Genomic DNA, 21,216 nt, shown 5'->3' with positions numbered 1-21,216 from the left:
GGTATCAGGGACTGGGAACCAGCATCCATACTGGTCGGGCTCTTGTAAGCTGCTGCTCGTGGACAATCACTTGAAAAGAACGTGGATTTCTCTGTTATAGGCAGATGTGATAGTGCCTGGCAGCGGTGTCATGTTTATTATGATGTGACAGAAGAAATAAAGTATTTGAATCAAGGATCAGTTCATAACTAACAGTCAGAATCACGTCTGCAGGTGTTTGGTAATAGATCAATGTACCTGAACCTATAGCACCAGAAGAGCTCGGCTCACCAAAGTCACCACAACTCATCTTAACGGTTTTGTTAACGTTTCCAACTTTCATGGAAATCCATCTATTAGTCACTCAGATATTTTCTATTTCAACGACAAACAGACATCATGACGAGCGCCTCCATAAAAGTTAAAGATCAGTCGGAATCACAACTTTCACAAAGCTGCGATGGCAACAGTTTGGTTTTATTGTCGTGATGTAATCACTTTGATAGTCAACACACAATAATACAGTTAATATGCTCCACCCGTCATCAATCTGCTTTATCACTGCACTCATCATATTGTGTTTATACGTTTCCATCCTCTTGGCTCGAGAACATGTGTTTTACCATTGAAGTGGAAATATTATCTGGCAACCATCACTGTGCGTGTGTGTGTGTGTGTGTATGTGTGTGTGTCCGTGTGTGTATGTGTCCGTGTGTGTATGTGTGTGTGTGTTTGGGAGGGGTTGGTGGTTTTGCATCGAAACGGAGTCAGAAGTCTCAGCACCTGACGAGTGTATGAACCTTCTTGTTCCCTCAGCTCTGAGAAGCCAGGACACCAGGACCATGGAGGCCGAGGGAGATGAGGAGGAGGGCGAGGACGTCTCCAGCACGGCCGGGCCTCAGCTGGCGGCCGGCGGCGGCGGCGGCGTCACCGAGCGATCCAACAGCACCTCCAACGGGCGCTCCTCCCACATCCTCTACGTGATCACGTCCAGCCCCGGGAAGCCGGAGCACAACATGCCAGGTCAGTGGGCTGGACGCGGAGAGACCACCGGCCACAGCGCTAGTACGTGAACTCCCACGATGCACTGCACCTACCTACTGCACCTGTCTCCGCCTCCTCTGGGGCGTTGTGGGGGGGGCGTCTCGACTAGAAGCATGACCTGCTTTTCTCTGAATCTGTTACACATCACCTGAGTCTGTGAAGCTTCAGGAGGCTCGGTGACTTCCTGCGATCGTACAGACACGTTGTGTTTTCTTCTGTCAGTGACTCATCTCCCTGCTGATCACAATCAGGCCTCTCGTCTGACGTGTTCCCAGCTTCTTCTTCTTCTTTTTTCTTAAATCTTCCTTCAAACATTATTGTTTCCAAACTGGGTCTCAAAGGCCCGTGTGATGTGCTCCTCCTCCAGAGGGGAACAGATGTGATCTGATAATGCATCAAGGTTTCCTGACAATGTGCTGGCTGCTCACTGCTCCCAGGTGCCAGCGGTGCTCGAGTCATTCTCCAGTCGCTAATCCTTCCAGTCTGCTTGGGTTTGTTTGTCATTACCACGTCTGACACGTCTCCCTCCTGCGTTCCCCCCCCCCCCTTGTCTCTGCAGTGTGGACCATCTACGCTCTGGCCGGCCTCCTCATCCTGACCGTCATAGCCATGGTGGCCAAGCTGCTGCTGCACATCACAGTCAAGTGAGTTGAGATCGTCTGTGGTTTTATGTTTCACGTTTGTCTTGTTGGGTTTAACGTCCTTCTGCAGAACTTTTAATCAGATTTTAACTTTTTACAATCTCTTCTTGATTTAGTTTGGAGTCAATCCCAGTGAAAGATTAAAGATCCACTCTGCTGCTCACACTGCCAACTAGTGGTCACAATATGCAGTGTCATTATCTCTATTCCTCTTATAACATCTATTTGGCTGTTCTGTCAGTTGCTCAGGCCCCTCCTTGAAATTTACTCACCCAAAAATCAATAATGTATATCATTGGAACTGCAAGCTCTATTAATGAGTAATGTTAGTTTCTGCAGAGGTGTTATCATTAGTGTAAATGTTAGTGGGTCAAAGTAAATCAAGATGGAATACAACATAAATTAATTCATGTCCACCTTAAAAAAAAGGGTTTTACAGTTATTATCCCAGAATTTGTCACCCAAACCCTCGAGCACAACATAGCACAATATCTATAGTTATTAATTTAATCTAAATATAACTTTATTTAAAATAAACTGCCGTACAAAGCTCTCCGAGTAGAACACTATGTCGGTGGATTTGCACCTGAAGCCTTTTCTTTGTTCCGATTCCTAAACAAACTTGAGGTTCTTAAACCTTTTTGTGAAATGATGCAACGCTAATTGAGAACATTTTAATTCCTTAATTAATTTATATAATTGATTGTTTAAAGTTAAGTCAATGTCAAGCCAGATGAAAGGTAATTGAGCCTCTTAAAGCTTCCTACACATGTACAGTAAGTGTCGTTGGGTTGAGTGAGTTATAGGTCTGGTATGTCATGAATGCCACGTTAAGAAAACACCGTGTGACACCAATTACACATCACCTTCCTTCTTTAACCCTTCACTGATCTTCTCTGTCTCGATTCTTTTCCTGTTGTTGTTGCCTGTCACTCATCTTCTCCGTGTGTCCCCCCCCCCCCCCCCCCCCAGGTCTCCCAACATCCCGACGGTCAGCGGCTCCGACAGCTGCAGCCAGAGCACGGCGTCCTCCGAGCCCTGGATCATCCTGTACCGACCCTCCACCATCTCCCTCTTCAAGAAGAAGCTGAAGAACCACCACGGCGACCTCAGCCCCCTGGTGGGCAACTAGCGCCACCGCTGCGCTTTTTTTTCGCCATTAACCAAACGCTACCGCCACCCACAACTCTTCTGGAACAGGGGCCATCGGAAGTCAGGGCCCCTCAGACAATGAAACTCTTCGAGGCGCTGCGCTGACAAGCCACCGACCGAGTGGCTAATGACAATGACAGTGACTGTGGCCCAGCAGCCCACGGGCCCCGAGTGGCCCGGGCATCGAGCTTAGCACCAAAGAGGAGCCGGACAGGCCGGGCTGTCAGGGAGCACGGTGCCGGGGAGGAGAGCCCGTCTGCAGCTCGGACAAAGACTTTCAATACGCAGGAAGTTTCCCTCTGGTCAGCGAGGCTCCAGAGTGGGGGGGGGGGGTTCCTCCTCCTCCTCCTGGTGCTCCGGAGTCACAGAGGGCACCACAGCATCGTCAGCATGGAGGAGAGGATGAAGACGTGGAGTCAAGGACACTCACACACACACCTCCACTACACTGTAACAGCTCTACAGCTTCACACACTCTTCTCTCTGCCTCATAAGGACGACCAAACACTTGCCGCCAAAAAAAAAAAAGAAGCCTAACCCTCCCGACCACGGAGACGCGTGTTTATCTGTGTTGTTTGATTCCGTCTGCAAAGTGCTGGTGTTTCTTTTCGTTGTGTTGTTAACATGCAAACAGTTTTTCTGAGAAGAGGGAACCAGGACCTGGGAAATGTCACACAGAGCGTAGCTGTCTCAGCCGTTTGGGGTCGAATCACTCGCCCACTCGCTCAGTGGATCAGGGTGGAGAGGAGAAGTGGAAGTGGGTGGTGGGGATAAGGGGGGGGCAGTAGTTGGATGACAAACTGCCATTTAGGGGGGACTGGTGAAGATCTGAGGGTCTCTCTCAGCTCGCTGGTGGGTGGGAGTCTTTTCCGGTGTGATGGTGTTCAAGTGCCTTGAGGATCCTCCTCCTCTTCCCTCGTCTCAGATTCCTCACATCTGCTTCTGTTCACGGAGCCGAGTCGAGGTCCTTCACTCAACATCTGCACTTCTCTGGAAACCTGAGTGGAGGTTTAGTGAAACAGAAACAAAAAAGAAAAAGAGATGCCATATCTTGTACAGTGGTTAAAAGCGTTAAATGTTTTTTTTTGTTTTTTTTAAATCATAGTACACTCAACAGAAAACCTCTCCAGACCGGATCTTCCTTTTTTCGTTGATTGATCGATGATTTGTTTTTTGGGGTTTTGAACTCATAGCCTTTTGGAATCCAGCTCTTCATGCAGTAACAGACGAGGCTTTAAAAGAAAAATGTTTGTTTCTAATTTCTGTCTATGCTCTTATGTGTAGTCTCTGACATTTACTGAACATATTGTTCACATTAAGTTGTCTTTTGATGATTACAGGGGGGGGGGTGGGGGGGGGGTATTCCTGTACATTATGTAATTCAGTGTGGGAATGATATTTATGTCCGCTCTTTTTATTTTGTGTCTAGGCAACACACGTTCCAGAGATCTGTCAAAGTTCTTTCTCATCAGCTTCACTCAACTTCGTCCTTTTCTCCTTAGGCAGCAGTAAATTGCCTGAAATCACAAGATGCTGCAGAACCCTGAAGCTCTTACTTACCGCCTTGGTCTCAGGCCAAGAGGTTTTAAACAACACAACCAAAAGCACTCGGGTTGGTGCTATGCACAAGCTGCCAGCGCATCTGCAGCCTCGACGGCTTTTCTGTGCATTCGCGGAGACATTTAAACTACTCGTGAAAGGTCAGAGTCTACTAGCTCGCCATCGGAATAGTACAGAGTCCGTCCCTGACCACGGATTGGATGCTTGTGTGGGCTCCTGCAGACGGTCCCCCCCCGAAAACCTCCAAACAAACTGTCAGCGTGAAACACTGAAGAGATCCGAAACATCAACGCACTTAAATTTGGCTTCTTCTTGCAACAGGAACCTTGTTCTCTTTTTGCAAGTTGGGTGAAAAGAGAGAAAAAAGTACTTTAGATCAGCAGCCTGAGCACTTGAGACCAAAAGCTTGTGTTTGTTACACACAACACAAGCTCCAGAGTTACAGTCAAGTACAAACATGTGTAATTCTCCAGAATCAGAGGGAATCTGAATTCGGTGAAAAGATCAACAGCCGCTCTCCCCCCCCCCGATGAGATGTTTGTTAAAATAAAAAACGCGACCCTGCTGAGTTCTGCCTGTCCTGCTGGACTGCAACTCATGTTAATTATTGCAAGACAAGAGGAGCACATGCCCCTGGGTCTGTGCTGTTCAGAGCCGCCCAAGCGTGGAGAGGGCGCGAAGCGAGAGCGAGGATCTGAGAGCGACGGGAAAAATTAATGTGCGTTCAAATCTAACACAAGCTAACGAAATCTGACAGTCTAAATCTAACAGGGCCATATTTGTTTGGATAGCCTGGGGCAAATTATGCAGACTTCCATTTTCTGTCCCGTCCTCCAGTCAATTGGAAAATTCCAGGATCATCTTTTCCGGCTTTTCCCCAAAAACGGTCGTGGAGGTGAACGTCCTGTGTTTGTCGATGACAAGAAAACATTCACCCTAAGCCCCATGGGAAAAGACCCCGAGGGGCCGAACCCTTGTTTTCATGAAATTGTAAATAGCAGAATAGTGAAATTTTTAATTTATACGGTAAATTATTGTTTTTTTGTATGTGAATGGGATATAATCTATCTTTTGTATAAGTGAAGTACCTTTGTAGTTTTATTTAATGTGTCCTGGTTGCAAAATAAACACTGTATGCATGTTTCTTAAGCCTGTGTGGTGCTGGTTCTTTCTATTTAGCTCATCATTGAACATCACATTAAATAACCCGGAGTTGCTGAGAAGCACATGGGCCACAAACTCTGGATCAAGCTAACCCCGGTTCCCTCCTGCCATTCGAAACCTCTTGAAACGGTGCAACGTGATTCAGTAAAGAATCTGTTTGGCTTTAAACAGATTTGGTTCTCAGTGTTTCCACAGCAGGAACATCTGCAGCTCCTTTCTGCGTGAACCTAAACACTTATCAGATTCCTGAAATGACTCCCAGACTTTTTAGCGGATGCACAAACACGGAGGGAGGACTTTGGCCGTGCCATGTGTAACCCATTCTCTCTCCCCCCCCCCCCCCCCCCCATCCCCCCCTCCCGAGATGAGGTCAAGCATGCAACCTGCACATTTTTGAGAGGGAACAGCAGGAGGCCATCTTTACATCTGGAACACCATGACAAAAAAACAATACATAGAAGGACGTGTAATAAGCTGGAACACATGGGGGATGTTTGGACGTATGATTTATTGATCATTTGTAGGAGCTCCACAGAGAAGCTCTGAATGATCCCGTGTTTTCAGGTTTAAGTTACCTGTGAAGCTCAGGTGCTTCTGACTGAAACACGACTTACTAACTTCATTCAGATTTTGTTACCGCTGTTTTGTTTGTATTTGTTTGTCTGAGGATTATGCAAACACGTCTCATCTGATTTCCGTGACATTTTGTGTGGAGGGGCATGACCCGAGAAAGAACCCATCAAGTCATGGTGTGGATCCAGATCAGGGGATTTTTCAGAGAATGATTTATGGATTTGAGTGTCATTCTATGGTTTGATCATATCATTATCCTACTGATGATCTCAAACACGAAACTTCATGAGAGAATAAGTGAAAACACATCTACAGATCATATTGGGTTCATCTCTCATCAGAATCCCAGTCAATCAAATTCATGGGACAAGAAACAGGGAATTATAAACAATCCTCTCACTCCCTCTGCTGGTGATAATGTAAACAAGGCTCAGTCATGATGATCATTACCTCTGATATTTTGATTTTGTAGCTGCTCTGATAAAATGATCTTTATTGGCCAACATATCCACATATATGACAAAAATATTGATCATATTTAAGTAAAAAATACGTCAATTAAACTAGAGCTGCAATAAAAGAGTCTTTACAATCCGCCAAGGCCCAACTGTGTCTTCATGAAACCACATTTAAATTCATTATACCTGATATTTACTTGGCACTGCACCAAATTACACAAACTCATAAATATCAGTCCTCTAAATCTGGCAGATTTTTTTTTCTATCAATAAAAATAAATTGACATGTGAGAAATTAATGAAAATGTGGAAAAAACATCCATATCACAACGTTTTAGAAAGTGAAAAGATATTCCTGGATCTGCCCCCCAGATTCAGATCCACACCCAAATTAAACGGGTCCTTTCCCTGACCCATACTGCATCCTACCACCGAGCTTCGTGGTAAACCGTCAAGAAAGTTTTGTGTAATCATGCAAACAAACAAACGTCTGTTATAGGAGAGACGGATGTTTGAGGTCTTCCACGCTGCCTCTCCCTGACCCCTCAGTGTTTTTCCTCTCATAACCCAGACATACCTCCACTCCTCTGGGTCCCTGTGAAAAGCCTCGGCCTCTCCAGTCGACCTTCCCACAGGCCGAGGAACAGAAAGCGGCGTAAGCTGATCGCCCTGAACCCGAGTCGACCAGTAATTAAGGCGACAATGGGGACAATGCGGGTCCAGGGTCTGGTTACTGTAAGAACGAGAAAGTGAGAGGAAAGGAAGACAATACCTGCAGCTCTCTGCACTCAGGCTCCTGAAGGCAGCCAGGATTAGGAGAGAGGAATGACAGAGAAACAGAGGAAACCTGGTCTCATGATGATGGAGGTGAAAACCAAGTGCGTCAAAGAGGTTTAGTGGTCGTGCACGAACTTGTCTGTTTGGATCGGCCTTGATCTGCAGTACTGTCTATGACCCTGCTGCGATTAAGGTGGTGTTATGCCCTTCAGTGGTTTGCAGTGCGTGCGTCGGCCTGTTTAATTCTCCAGACTTTTCCTGCTGTTATTGTAGCTCGAAGCCGCTGAAAACTGTTTATATACACGACTCCTAACACATCCGCCCCCAGGGTCCACGATCCAGGCTGAAAATAATCAAGAGATCACGTCAAATATGCTCAAAATGTGCAACTGTCAGCTTTTTTTAAATGTCAGAGGTTTCGCTGTTTAATGTCATTAAAGCTGGTTGATGTGATATCCACTGTCAGTGCCCAGTTCCTTCTGTCCTTTTGTGTTTTACTCCAAATCTGTATATCTTAATCTATTCTATTTAATTGTTCAATTGTAACCAAGTATAATGACAATAAAGATCTTTGAATTTTATTAGGTTTTTATTTTATTTTATTCCATTGTTTCATTGTACCTGAGAATAAAGACAATAATTATCATTGAATACAATTTTGTTATACTTTACTCTAAATTAATTGATTTAATTTCCTATATTAAATTTGTTTAATGTACCTGATTACAACTAATAACAATAACGATCTGTGAATTAAATTAATCCTATATTATTTTATTATATTTACTTTGTACCTGATATAATGTAAACAAATATCTTATAATTTGTTTTTATTCTATTTAATTTTATTTACCTTATTTAAGCCTCTTTAAATAATATTATTCTATTTAGATGAAGCTCTTGTAGAATACAGACACCGTCGCATGTGGATGACGTCAAACCGGCGCCCCGCTTGTGTAATCCAACATGGCGGCGCCCTGCAGAGTCCCTCAGCTGCTCCGAGCTTCCTTCGGGAGATTCTCCGGAGTCGCAGCTTCAGCTCGAAGTTTCAGCGGAGACGGAAAAACTCACTTCGGCTTCGAGACGGTTCCGGAGGAGGAGAAAGCGAAGCGAGGCGAGTGACGGTCCGACGGACCCACCACCGAACCCCGTTCAGAAACATTCTCATTTAACATTCAGACGCTTCTAGGAGAATCAAAACAGACGAGTAGACGAGTTCTGAATTGATTTTCGGAATCTGGAGAATTTGATTGATAATTCGGCTCATGTGTTCCTCCATGACTGTGATGCTTCTGGTTTTATAAAACCTCTATAAACTTGTTGAATGCGCTGTCTTCCGCGTTGTAACGTGTGTTAACGCTGTTTCAGTGGGAATTAACCTAAATGCAGTGGAGTGCAGGGGTTTTCATTAATGCCGAATTTAAAAGTATGAGGCAGTAATTTGTATTAAGATTTAAATCACGATTTTAACAGCAAGGTTGCATCATGCACTGAATTCATGGAGTTGACTTTGATTTAATTGATGATCCTGTTGGTGCTTGTGCTTGTTCCCCATTTAGCATGTTCTTGTATCTGAAGACAGTTTAACAATGATCCATGATCCCCCTGAAAGTGTTGAGAAACATACAAATGTAAATAAAACGCACAAAACATTAAAACTGCAGAACAAACTCATCGGGTCATGAAACTTCATTGCAGTAAAATATAAGTATCTTTATATTACGTCCATCTAACAGAGAAAACACGTGTTAAACAGATTCCCTCTCTTTGCCTCTGCAGTGTATAAGGTGTTTGAGAACGTGGCTCAGAAGTACGACGTCATGAACGACGCGATGAGTCTCGGGGTTCATCGTCTGTGGAAGGACGCGCTGCTGCACGCCATGCACCCTCAGCCCGGGGCACGCCTCCTGGATGTGGCGGGTGGAACAGGTAACGCTGTGTGTGTGTGTGTGTGTGTGCACGTCTATAGAAAGCACACACCTCTGAAAATCCCCTCCTGGTGTCACACCCGTGTTTTGTTTGTGATGCTCCCGACCTGCAGGGGACATCGCCTTCCGTTTCCTGGAGTACGTTCGATCCCAGCAGCAGCGGCGAGAGCGGCGCGCGGCTCGGTCCATGCAGACGCAGTCGTGGCAGGACATCTCCAGCAGCTACGGCACGGAGGGCGAGGACGGGCCCCGGGAGGACGGGCCCCGGGAGTCCAGGGCGGTGGTGTGTGACATCAACAAGGAGATGCTGAAAGTGGGCAAACAGAAAGCTGACAGCACGGGCACCAGTGCTGGTAAATATCTGCCTCAGGAGACTCTAGTTATCTGTTTGTGACAGGATCTGATGAATCTGTCTGTGTGTGTCTGTGTGTGTCTGTGTCTGTGTGTGTGATTCAGGTCTGTCGTGGGTGGTGGGGGACGCAGAGGAACTTCCCTTCGACGATGAGCAGTTTGACATTTACACCATCGCCTTCGGCATCCGCAACGTCACTCACATCGATCAGGTGAGAGACCGGAGGAGCCATGTGAATAAAGACGATGATAGTGAACCTCAGTGTTCAGTGATATCATCTAAACAGGGTTGAATATTTATGTAAGATGCATACGATGAAAGTTTATACTGTTTATCTACTTTATTTGACCTTTGCATGAGGAAAAAATGTCAAATGTGTTGATTTAAATTGTCAAATTCTTAAACAAAACGCCTCACTTCATCTTTTAATCCTGTTTTCATCTCGTGCATCTGCTTAATGAGTTTATTTCACTACAAAACTCAGTCGGGCTCTTGTTGTGAGGACGTGCACTTAAAGTTTCTTTTGTGATTTCATGTTTTATTTTTCCAATAGGTTCAATTGGCCAACTGCTGTTCAGTTTATCTGTAGCTTCATATGCTAAGTTCTACAAATGATCCACTAAATAAATAACATAAGTGATTTTATAATTGTTGTTGATGCTTGATTTTTAAATTGATTGACTCTTCTCTTCTAACTCTAATTCTTTTTTTGTTCAGGCACTGCAGGAGGCTCTCCGGGTCCTGAAGCCCGGCGGCAGGTTCCTGTGTTTGGAATTCAGCAAAGTGACGAATCCCGTGTTGGCAAAGTGAGGACGAGCGTCAATCATTATGGAATCTGTAAAGAGATCAATACAAACAGGAACAAATTGGAGTGTTTTTCCAGTTTCTCTATGTTCTACAAAAACTAATAAGTACTTTGCTTCGATAACCTCTGCAACTATAGCTAATACAATCATAAATACATTTTCATAGAGGTTATAATGTTTGTTGATCTTTTTTGGAGGCTCAGTGTGTTCGCACATTATTGTGTTGATCTTTTGTATCGCTCTGTAAACTGTGAGATTTCTGTGAGGAACTCAACAAGCGCCAGCAACACTGCCCTCTACTGGTTTTGTAACGTACAGTTATGATCTTCAGACACTTCTATTGTTTAGGTTTTGCAGATATTTAAAACCATATACATGTGGCCTGTTTCATACCATAAAAATAAAAGCACATTCATTTACACATGCAGTTTGAAAGTCTGACCAGTATACGCATGGGATATATTAAAGAATCACCAGTAACCTGTGTCATGTTCTGTATTTTCAGGCTTTATGACGCGTACAGTTTCCAGATGATCCCGGTTCTGGGAGAAGTGATCGCTGGAGACTGGAAGTCGTACCAGTATCTGGTGGAAAGTATTCGCAAGTTTCCTGATCAGGTGAGAAAAACCATCCTCACCATCTCAGTCTGTCTTTGCTACTTTAAATATGACTTATCTCTTTGTAATTCTGCGTTTAAACTTTAATATCTTATCTTGTGGGAGTTAAGTTTAATGTTGAGTTGCACCAAAGATATTTTTATATAAACATGCAGGAATCTTTTGCAGCTAATAATCATTTTAACTATGGCTTAATTGGATTTACTCAAGTCTATAAAACTTGTAATTTCCCTTTCAAATCAATTAGATTCTTATTTCATTTCATACAAATCCTCAGAGGTAAAAGCTGCAATCAGAAGCTTTTTCACTTGATAAATAATTAAATAATCACTAATCAAAACACAGGATTTATTTTCTGTCTAAGTTGACTCATTCTTTTATTAATATTCGTTACTCTATTCAAAGTCAAGACTATTTCTCTTTAAGCTCATTTAAATTCTTGGAACCAGCCTGTGTGTCACTCAGGAGATTGAGTCACTTCATGTCTTCCTCCTGCAGGAGGAGTTCAAACGGATGATTGAAGACACAGGATTCTACTGCGCTCAGTTCCACAACCTCACCGGCGGAGTGGTGGCTCTTCACTCCGGCTTCAAGCTGTGAGATGAACTCTGGACATCCTGTGGAGGAAAAAACATAAAAGCAAAAAGACTGGCTCTGTGTCTCCGGCTTTTTCTGCCTGTGTGATAAACTGTGGATGGAGTTCACGAACAGAACGTGAACCCAAGACGAGCGTCTCTGCAGACGCCAACGTGCACTTTCACAAACTCTGAGGTCAGTGCACGTATTTATTGTGTTTGTGAAGCTGTGGATAATTTCTTTAAGAGTTCAAGTCCTGGCAGAGAAACAAAAAACGGTATGTCCCAGTGGGTTGAGCCATGTGACAAATAATGGGTTTGACATTTTTTTGTAACATCTTCATTTTCACTGTGAAAAAATAAAACCTGTAAAATCGTATCTGCGTGTTTGAATCAGTTATTACCTTCAGAGAGGAGGTTGTGTTTTCATCTGTTTAACAGGAATACGCAAAAACTACTGAACTGATTTAAATGGAATTTTTATGGGAGGGTGAATCTTGACCCAAGAAGGAACCCATTACCTTCTGGGGATGATCTGAATCAGGGGGCGGATCCAGGAATAGTGTTTCTTTAACATTGTGAGATAGGGAGTTCAGCTAATTTCCTCTATTTCTCAGAAAAGAACTAGCAGATCTTGTTCATTTTAATATGTTTTCATAAGGTATGTGTTCCACTGGGAGATAATTATTACTAAAGATAAAACAGTTAAGAAGAAATGTGACACCTCTGTGTAGAATGCAAAGAAAAGGAGAACAGCACAACACGGGTTACTTGAATAAAACTGTATATTTTACAGATCTTTGTACACTTTAATTACAAAACTGTATGGTACTAAAGTTTTAAAATCAGTTTTTTGGTCAGAGAAGATTTAATCGTCTTGTGTGCAATTACCATGTATATACAAAGTCTCATGTTAGTGATTTTTTTTCTCAGAATAAAAAGCAACCAAATAACTCAAACCTTTATACACTCTGAACATAAGACATGGCTTAAAGATAAATATATTAGTAAATAAATATTCAGAGAACATATTTCCATTTATGAAATGTGTTTTGCTATACAGGTACAGAAATATACACAGATTGATTTCTAGCCTTTAAACATTTGTAATGGTAATGACAGAAAATAATTATATTCTTAAAAAATTAAAAAATATTAATTTTGTACACATTTTTAATCTTTTTAAGTGCTAGAAACAATAACAAAACAAAAAAAAAAATTAAATAGTGACTCAAGTACCCCCAAAATGTTATATTTGCAGTAGGTACATATCTCTATGCAAAAGGCAAGATTAGATTCTCACTTGATTACAGCACTGGGTTATAAATAGGGTTATTTCAGAAGGTTCTCCTCCGTGTTGAGAATGTGTACATTTCATAGAAACAGTATAAAAACAGTCTGCAGGACAAACAGAAAGGCATGAATGACAAGCATTGATATCGAGGGTATGTATTATGCACGGCATGATATGATTCCAAACGAACACGTTGTGTTATGTGTATAACTGCATCGTTTTTTCATTTTGTTTAAAGTCACAGTACAATAAGGAACCCTTATGAAATATGAGTCTTTTCCAGCTACTTTCCTTTGGCCTGTTGATACATGCAAGAAACTTATTTTTTTTATAGATATTTATCAGCCTCACTGAGGAAATCGGGGTAAGTGACAGCAACAAAAAAAAAAAATACACTTTTAAGGGGCGTCTGAACGAGACGTGGAGCGCTACACAATCCCCTCCAGGAAAAAAAAACAAAGTGTGTTCACCCCCACACGACACTGTCACTTCGGAGTTCCACCAGAAGCAGTGCGGTGTCTTTAGATATTGCTACAAATAGCTCGTATAAGGCTTTGACGTTGCTCTGGCACATCCCGTACAGGTAGGCCACGACTGGACAGAAATGCAATGCATAAAACAAATTCTGTGTTAAATCGAATAGAGACCAGTGTCAGCCTTGCATTCACATTTCTATGCATTGTGTGTAATATATAGCTTCTTCTCCACAGAGAAACACACGGGTCACCGACGCTCGAGGACCCTTTTCCCTGCTCTTGAAAAAAGTTTAAAAAAAAACGACAAAAACAAACAAACAAACAACAATCATGTCTTTCTGTTTTGGTATAGCTATGTCCATACAACCTATTTGAGTTGGTGGTTGAAGCTTTTATAGGCAGTCAGTGTTCATGTGCGCACATATACACGATGTATACATGTAGATGCAGATATCGGTGAATTAAGAGTGTACTTGTTTTTAGTAGAGAAATCTCAGATTCCTAGATCTTGCACAAAAGATGGAGTCTCTCCACAACTTGCTCTCGACAACATCTGAAGAAACGGGCCTGCATCTCTGAGGGGATCGAACCCCCGACGGCAGCAGACACGTCGCCCGATAGACGCCAGTACCAACCTACTTCTAGTCTCAGTTAACAACCTCCATTCATGTTACTGGCATCACTCTGTCCCGGCGCTGTGGTGACACTGGGCGCCGAGACGTTAGTGGCCACAGGAATGAACTGGATAGAAACATCAGGCCCTTCAGTAGAAATCCACACAATCTAAGATGATAACATTCAGTGCTCAGAGAGCAAGGTTAGAACAAGGCAACTGAGGGTTTCAATGATTGACTGACTGATACGGTACCAAACACACGCTCTAAACTGGCCCTTCTCTCCGGGTGAAGTTCATATACCCAGACCGCCCTCATTCGTTGAAGTGCTGCTTCCACACGCAGCGGGACTGGCAGAGAGCTGCGGGTGGAACAGAGCCCTGGTCTCCTCCTCCTGAGGGAATGGCCGACCTCTAAACTGTCCTGAGGGGAAGAAGCCCTCGCTGGGCTCGTGCTGCTCCCCTGTCCTCACCTCTGCGTCCACCGTGACACTGATGGGCAGTAAACTGCTCTTGGTCTCTGCTCCTGGACCCAATTCACAATCTGTGTCCTCGGGAATTATGGGTATCCTCTGGTTGAGTTCACAGCAGCCCTGTCCAGTGCAGGCATCCGAGTCTGCATGTGCATACTGCACGTTGACAGCGTAGTCCTCAGTGTAGCACCCTGCTGTGGCCCGGTGGACCTTCATCTCTTTGTAGAAGCAGCAGGGAAGCCCTTCGTAGCTCACCTGCTCTGAAGGAGGACACATGTGCTCGGGAGCAAAGAAGTTCTTGGAGGCTGAGCTCTGAAAGTCCAGCCCCCTGTGACAGCGTCCTGAGGCCAGAGGCCCAGCTTGGTCCGAGTCCTGCCCCGTGCACTCCACATTGGGGGGGAGCACCTCGAAGCAGCAGCTACAAGCCGCGGCCCCGATCTCCCCCGAGTCCTCCTGGGCCCCTTTCCCCCGGTCTGCTCCCGTAGCTTCGGCAGCGCCGGCTGAGGTAGTGCTGGTGTTGTTCTCCCTGGGTTCCAGTGATGAGCGACTGCTGTAGTTGGGCTCCAAGCTGCAGTTGGAGAGATGGTCCCCCGAGTTATATCCCGACGCTCCAGGAGGGAGCTGGAGGCAGTCATGTCCCGAGGGAGCGTGGGACGAGTCCTCCGCGGGGACGGTGGTGCAAGCCGCGGCCCCCCCCTCCCCGGCAGAGCCCCGACACGGACTCTTACTCCGGTAGACGTACGGGTCGTAGTCACTGCTCAGCGAGCTGCGGAAGGTGGAGCAGCTCCCGTACACCCCCTGGTTGCTGACCTCAGTGCAGTCCAACATGGAGTCGCTGGAGGAGCAGTGGCACTGACCCGAGCTGCTGCTGCTGCTGTCGCTGCCGGGGCAGTCGGCAAGGTAACCGCTGCACACCGAGCGGTGGCCGTGGTAACAGCTCAGACCGGACGAGCTGCCGGCGTCACCGACCCTCGAGGAGGAGGCAGGGGCCATGTGCACCACTGTGGGGTACAGCAGCCCCTGCTGGAAGGCCCTGCTGTGGTGGCCCTTGTGGGCCCCGGCCCCGCCCAGGTGCCCCACCACCGCGGGCACCTGGCCGGCCTCGGGCTGCTGAGGGAAAGTCAGCCCCTGAAAGTAGTAGTGCTGGTACATGGTCTCGTACTGCGAGAAGCAGGCTGCTCGGGAAAAGTTTCGACCGTGGAACTTGGGTCGTTTAAAAGCAGCGTGGTGCGGCTGTGCTGGGTAGGCGGGGGGGCCGCGGTGCTCCAGGCCGCAGTGGTGGGGGTTGAGCGAGTGGTCCAGGTGGAGGGTGGGGTGGTAGCTCCGCAGGAAGGCAGACGTGGACTGGGCTGGGTACAGACCCTGGGGATCCGGGTGCTGGTCCACGGTGAGCACTGTGATGGCGTTGCCGTGGGGGTCCATGCTGGTCCTGGTTGGATAGGCGGTCACCTGGCCGGCTCGGTGCACCCGGCCCGGGTAGTGGACCGGCAGCACCACCCGCTGCCGGGCGTGCACCGGGTTCCCAGGGTCCATGCACGCTGCCCCTGGATTCCCCTTCTTTTGCTCTGTGGAAACAAATAATGAGACGTTCAGAATTTAGCAAAAGAAAAGTTGAATCTTTAAATAAGCAGGGAACATATGTTACTGGAGTTGTGTCTCACCGATGATGTTGTGTCGACAGTGGGGACAGGTGTGGTGCTGCAGCAGCCAGGGGTCCACGCACTTCTTATGAAACCTGTGAGCACAGGGAATCACCCGCAGCTCCTGCAGAGGACAACACAACATGCTTGAGTTCAAATGCATCAACTGTCTAAAGTGCAAATATCAGTAAATACAGCAACGACAGGTAGAGTCATGTGATTTGACTAAATAACAAATTATTATCTAATTCCAGGTTTTGTTCTTGTCTGCGTTTGTTTGTTTGGAAAGAGCATTAAGCAAGAAGAGGCGTGAGCCAAGACTCAGAGAAGATCAAGTTAAGTTTTGGTGCGTTCACAGGAATTCTTTCTCTTTTCTTTGACACCGAGTTGATTTTAAATAGTCAAACGAACACGGTTCAATTCCTCAGTGGTTGAATAGATGTGTAGTTGAGCGTGATCGAACGTCCAGCAGGTGGCAGCAAAGCCACAAAGAGCTGTTAGCGTTTTTTAAAGAAGCAAACTTAATAAAACTTGACAAACGTCTAAACCTGAGACAACCACTCAGAACCAACAGGACCGTGAAGCTGAGAACGAGCGACAGGCTGGAGGCTACATGAGAGCAACAGGCATCACTCCACTGAGAGATGGAGGATCTCTGAAGTCACAGCAGCAGCACAATGAAAACGATTTGTAATTTTCTCTCTTCCAGTAACAGCTCTGCCATGAAGACTTGACTCTGTGGTTTGATGTGACTCATCTTTGGGTTATTTTCCTCCCCAGCTTTTGTTGCTTGGTTCAAAAAAAGGAAAAGAGGCTTTGATGCCATTCAGTCTTTTCTATCGCCACTTCCTCTGTGCGATCCTGGCGCCATGCTTTGTTGTGTTTTCTTCTGCTCCCCATCGAACAGACACACAACCGCACAAAAAGCCCGCCCGCACACCGTCTGCGTCGCCCTGGGCACCGCGGGCTGGACGTCCCCCCCCCCCCCCAGCCCCCCACCCGGTGGCCCTGAATGACGATGAGCAATGGCTGTTACAGTAAAGACTCAAAGTCCCCAGATTAGGAGACGTGTTTTCACAATGACTCCTTAAAGAAAAGCCACACTGGGAAAACAGGAAGCGTAATCACAGCCCAGTGCACCCTGGGTAGCGTTATCTCTCCAGGTGCTCTGAAAGGCCGAGCGAAACATCTGAGAGGCGCCGGACGGAACGTCAGCGAGGACGGCAGACCTGTGGTCCCCGAGCCCATCGGGGGGGAACTTCCACTCTATTGTCCACAGGGCTGCAGAATGTTTCATATGTGCAGAGCGTGGAGGGAAAACACAGCTCAGCAAAAAGTTCAGAGGTTTGGATCCAACGTGATTCACTTCGATCGAGACTTTAAAACATCGAATTCAGACGCTTCTGATGCTTCTTCTGTAAATTAACACTCTTGCAATTGGGTCATTAAACAAAGATGAAGTTCTTTGAATGATTTTATATAAAAAATGTTTAGAATTTAAAGAGGTGCAGCTCAATTTTAAACATATTTAGTTTCTGTCTTCAATCAGAGCTCATTTATAAAAGCATAAATACTATTTCCCCCCTTGAATTTGCATTATTCCTAAATAATCGCAATTAAAAAGTCGGATTTCATATCTATCAAGCAGGTTGTGACTTCACTTGTGTGTCTTTGTGTGTCTTTGTGTGTTTGTCATCAGGTTTATGGAAAAACTACTAAACCGATCTCCGCTAAACTCTGTGTAATGATGGAGCCTAAGAAACAACCATTACATTTTGGTGGAGATGCAGTTTAAAGACTGGATCTTTCAGGGCATCTTTTAACATTTTCAGAGGATAATTCATGGATGTTGATTTAGAAAAACAGGCATATTTAGAGTTCTGATATGTATGAGGGTGTGCAACTTGATGTGGATCAATATTTTCAGATTTCATTGATTTCTTTGAGTTGTTTGTTGTTAAAACTGTAGTTTTTGTAGTTGACATATTTTGTGTTTAGCCCATATCCACAAAACACAGATGACCTGATAGGGCTTTACAAATAAATACACAATTTCATCAATCATTTGATTCCATACATTTTTGTTTCCCTGCTCCTCAATCTTGTGTAAAATAAAAACAAATCACAACACTTTCTTTGTGTTCGTCACCAAGTGGAGGCACCACAGACTAGTACACATGTATAAAACTGTGTGAATCCAAACAGGTCCAACTTCTCTCACCTCCCCGTCGATGTACTTCTCCAGACAGATGGCGCAGTCCGAGGTGGAGCTGCTGCTCAGCGAATCAGACGCTCCGCAGCTGCTCTCGCGCTGCCCCTTTCCTTTCGCCTTGAACTTGCGAGTCTCCATCTTCTCCAGAGCCTGGATGGCCATTCTGTTCATGGAGCTCTGTGGTGGGGAGGGGGGGAGGGGGTGGCAAGTGGACAGGGAGACAGGGTCAGAGCGGGAAACATCTGCATGTTCAATCAGCAGATATTTGACTTTAAGTAAAGAAATAAAAAGTTAAAAGTCGACTTGATTCAGTTTGTTCCTCTTCGCTCTGGTCGATGTCGTGATTTGAGACTTTTCATTTTGATCTCACACTCTCTCTCTCTCTCTCTCACACTCTCTCACTCTCTCACATTCTCTCTCACCCACATTCTCTCTCACTCTCTCACATTCTCACTCTCATTCTCCAGCTTCTTTCATCCTAAAACCTAGTTTTCTGGACATTTATTTAGCTGGTTATTAAACTTTCTGACATATTTAACCCCTCTGGATAGTTTTAGGGAAAGTGTCTGAAAGCAGCTCAGTGTCTCTTCCTTCCTTCTTCCTTTGGAACTTTAGTTCAGCGTTTACAGGTAAAATGTGTTCATGAAATAATAATAATGTATTAAACAATATTTACTCCATAAGCAGTTAATTCGTTTTTGTTTCACATTTGAGGAAGGAAGAGTTTTTTTTTTCTTTCCATGAGATGAATTTGCTCCTGGTGTGAACTGCTCTTTTAATTAACCACCAAAGGAAGTCAAGACCAAGTCATCCGCTGCAATGACACACACACACACAGTCACACACAGTCACACACAAACACACACACACATGTTTAGTGGCAGGATTACACCTGTCTTAGCGGATGCCACAGCAGGTTTTCTGCTCCATCGTGACTTCTCTCCGTGTTTGTCTCCGACCTCTCATCAGTGTTAATTAAATGCTAATCCCGACTCAGCGCCTGATGCAAACCTCCACTGGAGCTTTTTGTCAACACACCACATCAGCAGCTGTCGCCCGACTCCCAGTGAGGTCTTGGTGTGTTTTCATGTAAGAGACACGCGAGCGTTCTATCCGACTCCAGTCGAACTGGGATAATAAAACGTTCCCAGACTTCTCATCTGTTCCCCAGTAAGTGACGAGTGTATTCAGACACTGACCTGGCTCCTCCTTTGCTTGAGTTTGATCTTGATGAGCAGAATGAGGCAAACCAGCGACACCACCACAAAGAAAGCCAGGAAGATTCCCATGTCGAAGTATTCCGTGGGCTGCTGCGGGAGAAGAGCACAAAGGGAAACGCAAATTTGTCAAATAATGTTCACATGCAGCTGATTGAAATGGTCCCTGAAGACAATCGTAGTTTTTATCTCTATTTCATCTGCAGGATATTTGATTAAGTTCCTTTTCAGACCTTTTACGACTCACATGTATGTTTTCATTTAGTTTTAAATGTGGTTTCATCAGGAGATTGTTGGGCCTTGGTGGATATAAGCAGCCATTCACATATTAAATCATATTCAAAATGGTCTTTTTGAAAACTACAGGTGATATTTGATTTGCTGTTAATTATGTTGATTTTATGTTTTTTTTATCTTATTTGCTTGATTGGATTTTTGGGGGTTTGCTTCTCATTGTTCAACACTTTTAAAAGAAGTGTTATTAAACTAAAGTTCATATAATTAATAATTATTATAATTTAGATCATTTTTTTCTAGAAAGTTTTAAATCCTGAGGTTCTAGTATTGATTTGCTATTTTCCATAGTTTTTGTCAATAAAATATTAAAACTTCACTATTTAAGCTTTTTTCTCCACGACCACTTTTCACATTTCACTAATTAAATGATTCATTAATTGAAAAACTAAACGATCAGGACACAAGACTTCAGCTCAACTTCAGATCCAACCCGTGCTCACGTCTCAAAGTGCTGGAGAGCAAAGACCAGCTTGTTTGGCTTCTCTCTTATCACAGTCCTTTCTCTGGGGCTTTCATTATGTCAAGTTATTTGACCTCAAAGTGTGTTGGTCTCTTATCAAATATTCAGAGCAAACAAACAGCTCTTTGAATGGCCGATATTAATCTCTCGCTAAGAGAAAAGTCCTCAGCCTCGGGCGCAGCGCAGGAGAAGAGAAGAAAGAAGAAAGGGTTCAGATTTCACAGCTGGAATTTTCGTTTGTGTGTTCACATCCTAGAAGTCGGTGCGGGAGCTTCACGTTCAGCTGCTCACACGAGTTCACAGTTGTGTGTCTCCCTCACACACACACACACAATCACGTGGAAGTCATCTGCTCTGTGGTGGTTTGGGGTTTCGGTCTGAGCTCTTACCCTCGGTGGTCGATGTTGAATCCGAGCACGAGCCACTTTCTGCTTGTTGACGATGTTCATCAACTTGACGGCGTCGTTTCCCTTCACGTAAACCACCGGCCGCTTCAGAGGATCCTCGGCCACCTGGTTGAGCTGAGGACGAGAGGACACACACATCAAACACACATGTACTGATAAACAACATGACACACATTCATCTGGTGAGTGCTGGGCTTGTATCAAAGCACCACTCCACCAATTACACATTTTTCTTCTTCTATTTACTTTTAAGTTTTCATATTTAAATGCACAATATCTAGTTTCGGCCACCAGGGGTCTCCCAATCAAAACAATGACAGAAGTAGTTTGATGTTGAGAGGGAGCGAGGGATCATGGGAGGTGTTGTCATCACCCACAATCCTCTTGGGTCTCTTGGTCCACTGAGCGTTTGCAGGTTTACTCGGCGACAGAACGTTCAGCAAGCGGCAAATCGTGATCAGAACCTCACGAAACAAACATGAGCCATCAGTCTGTGTCTCT

The 21,216-nt window shown here is 44.9% G+C and overlaps 3 protein-coding genes across 4 annotated transcripts in view; 2 read left to right on the top strand and 1 right to left on the bottom strand.

Moving 5' to 3' along the window:
* kremen1 (kringle containing transmembrane protein 1) overlaps window positions 1–2,955 on the top strand; it is a 10,220-nt gene extending 7,265 nt beyond the window's left edge. Inside the window, exons 5-7 of the mRNA XM_053421111.1 lie at window positions 796–1,044; window positions 1,583–1,667; window positions 2,637–2,955. Of these exons, the coding sequence (XP_053277086.1) occupies window positions 796–1,044; window positions 1,583–1,667; window positions 2,637–2,796 (494 nt within the window). The 3' untranslated portion in view covers window positions 2,797–2,955. The remainder of the gene's footprint in view (window positions 1–795; window positions 1,045–1,582; window positions 1,668–2,636) is intronic.
* Window positions 2,956–8,303: 5,348 nt separating this feature from the next.
* coq5 (coenzyme Q5, methyltransferase) lies at window positions 8,304–12,005 on the top strand. The gene is made up of 7 exons (XM_053421133.1): window positions 8,304–8,462; window positions 9,128–9,277; window positions 9,390–9,629; window positions 9,733–9,839; window positions 10,346–10,434; window positions 10,940–11,051; window positions 11,550–12,005. Exons 1-7 carry the CDS (start codon window positions 8,315–8,317, stop codon window positions 11,649–11,651), a joined length of 948 nt encoding a protein of 315 aa, XP_053277108.1. The 5' UTR covers window positions 8,304–8,314; the 3' UTR covers window positions 11,652–12,005.
* A 388-nt stretch (window positions 12,006–12,393) lies between these two features.
* The window catches only part of znrf3 (zinc and ring finger 3), a 62,930-nt gene continuing 54,107 nt past the window's right edge, over window positions 12,394–21,216 (bottom strand). Inside the window, exons 4-8 of one of the 2 annotated variants that reach the window (XM_053421765.1) lie at window positions 20,698–20,829; window positions 19,534–19,641; window positions 18,344–18,511; window positions 16,144–16,246; window positions 12,394–16,047 (exon numbers count right to left, since the gene is read on the bottom strand). In XM_053421765.1, coding sequence (XP_053277740.1) covers window positions 14,306–16,047; window positions 16,144–16,246; window positions 18,344–18,511; window positions 19,534–19,641; window positions 20,698–20,829 — 2,253 coding nt within the window. In that variant the 3' untranslated portion in view covers window positions 12,394–14,305. Of the gene's footprint in view, window positions 16,048–16,143; window positions 16,247–18,343; window positions 18,512–19,533; window positions 19,645–20,697; window positions 20,830–21,216 lie in introns of both variants that reach the window. The other variant, XM_053421764.1, reaches the window with a different exon arrangement.

Source organism: Pleuronectes platessa, chromosome 4 (genome assembly GCF_947347685.1).
Source record: "Pleuronectes platessa chromosome 4, fPlePla1.1, whole genome shotgun sequence".
Classification (NCBI taxonomy): domain Eukaryota; kingdom Metazoa; phylum Chordata; class Actinopteri; order Pleuronectiformes; family Pleuronectidae; genus Pleuronectes; species Pleuronectes platessa.
This window is presented reverse-complemented; position numbering and strand designations above follow the sequence as displayed.

Bases quoted from the DNA above. Each gene is read 5' to 3' on its own strand.
- coq5 (XM_053421133.1), top strand. From the start codon at position 8,315: ATGGCGGCGCCCTGCAGAGTCCCTCAGCTGCTCCGAGCTTCCTTCGGG. The intron at 10,435-10,939 runs GTGAGGACGAGC...CTGTATTTTCAG, and splicing joins ACGAATCCCGTGTTGGCAAA to GCTTTATGACGCGTACAGTT. The intron at 11,052-11,549 runs GTGAGAAAAACC...TTCCTCCTGCAG, and splicing joins TTCGCAAGTTTCCTGATCAG to GAGGAGTTCAAACGGATGAT.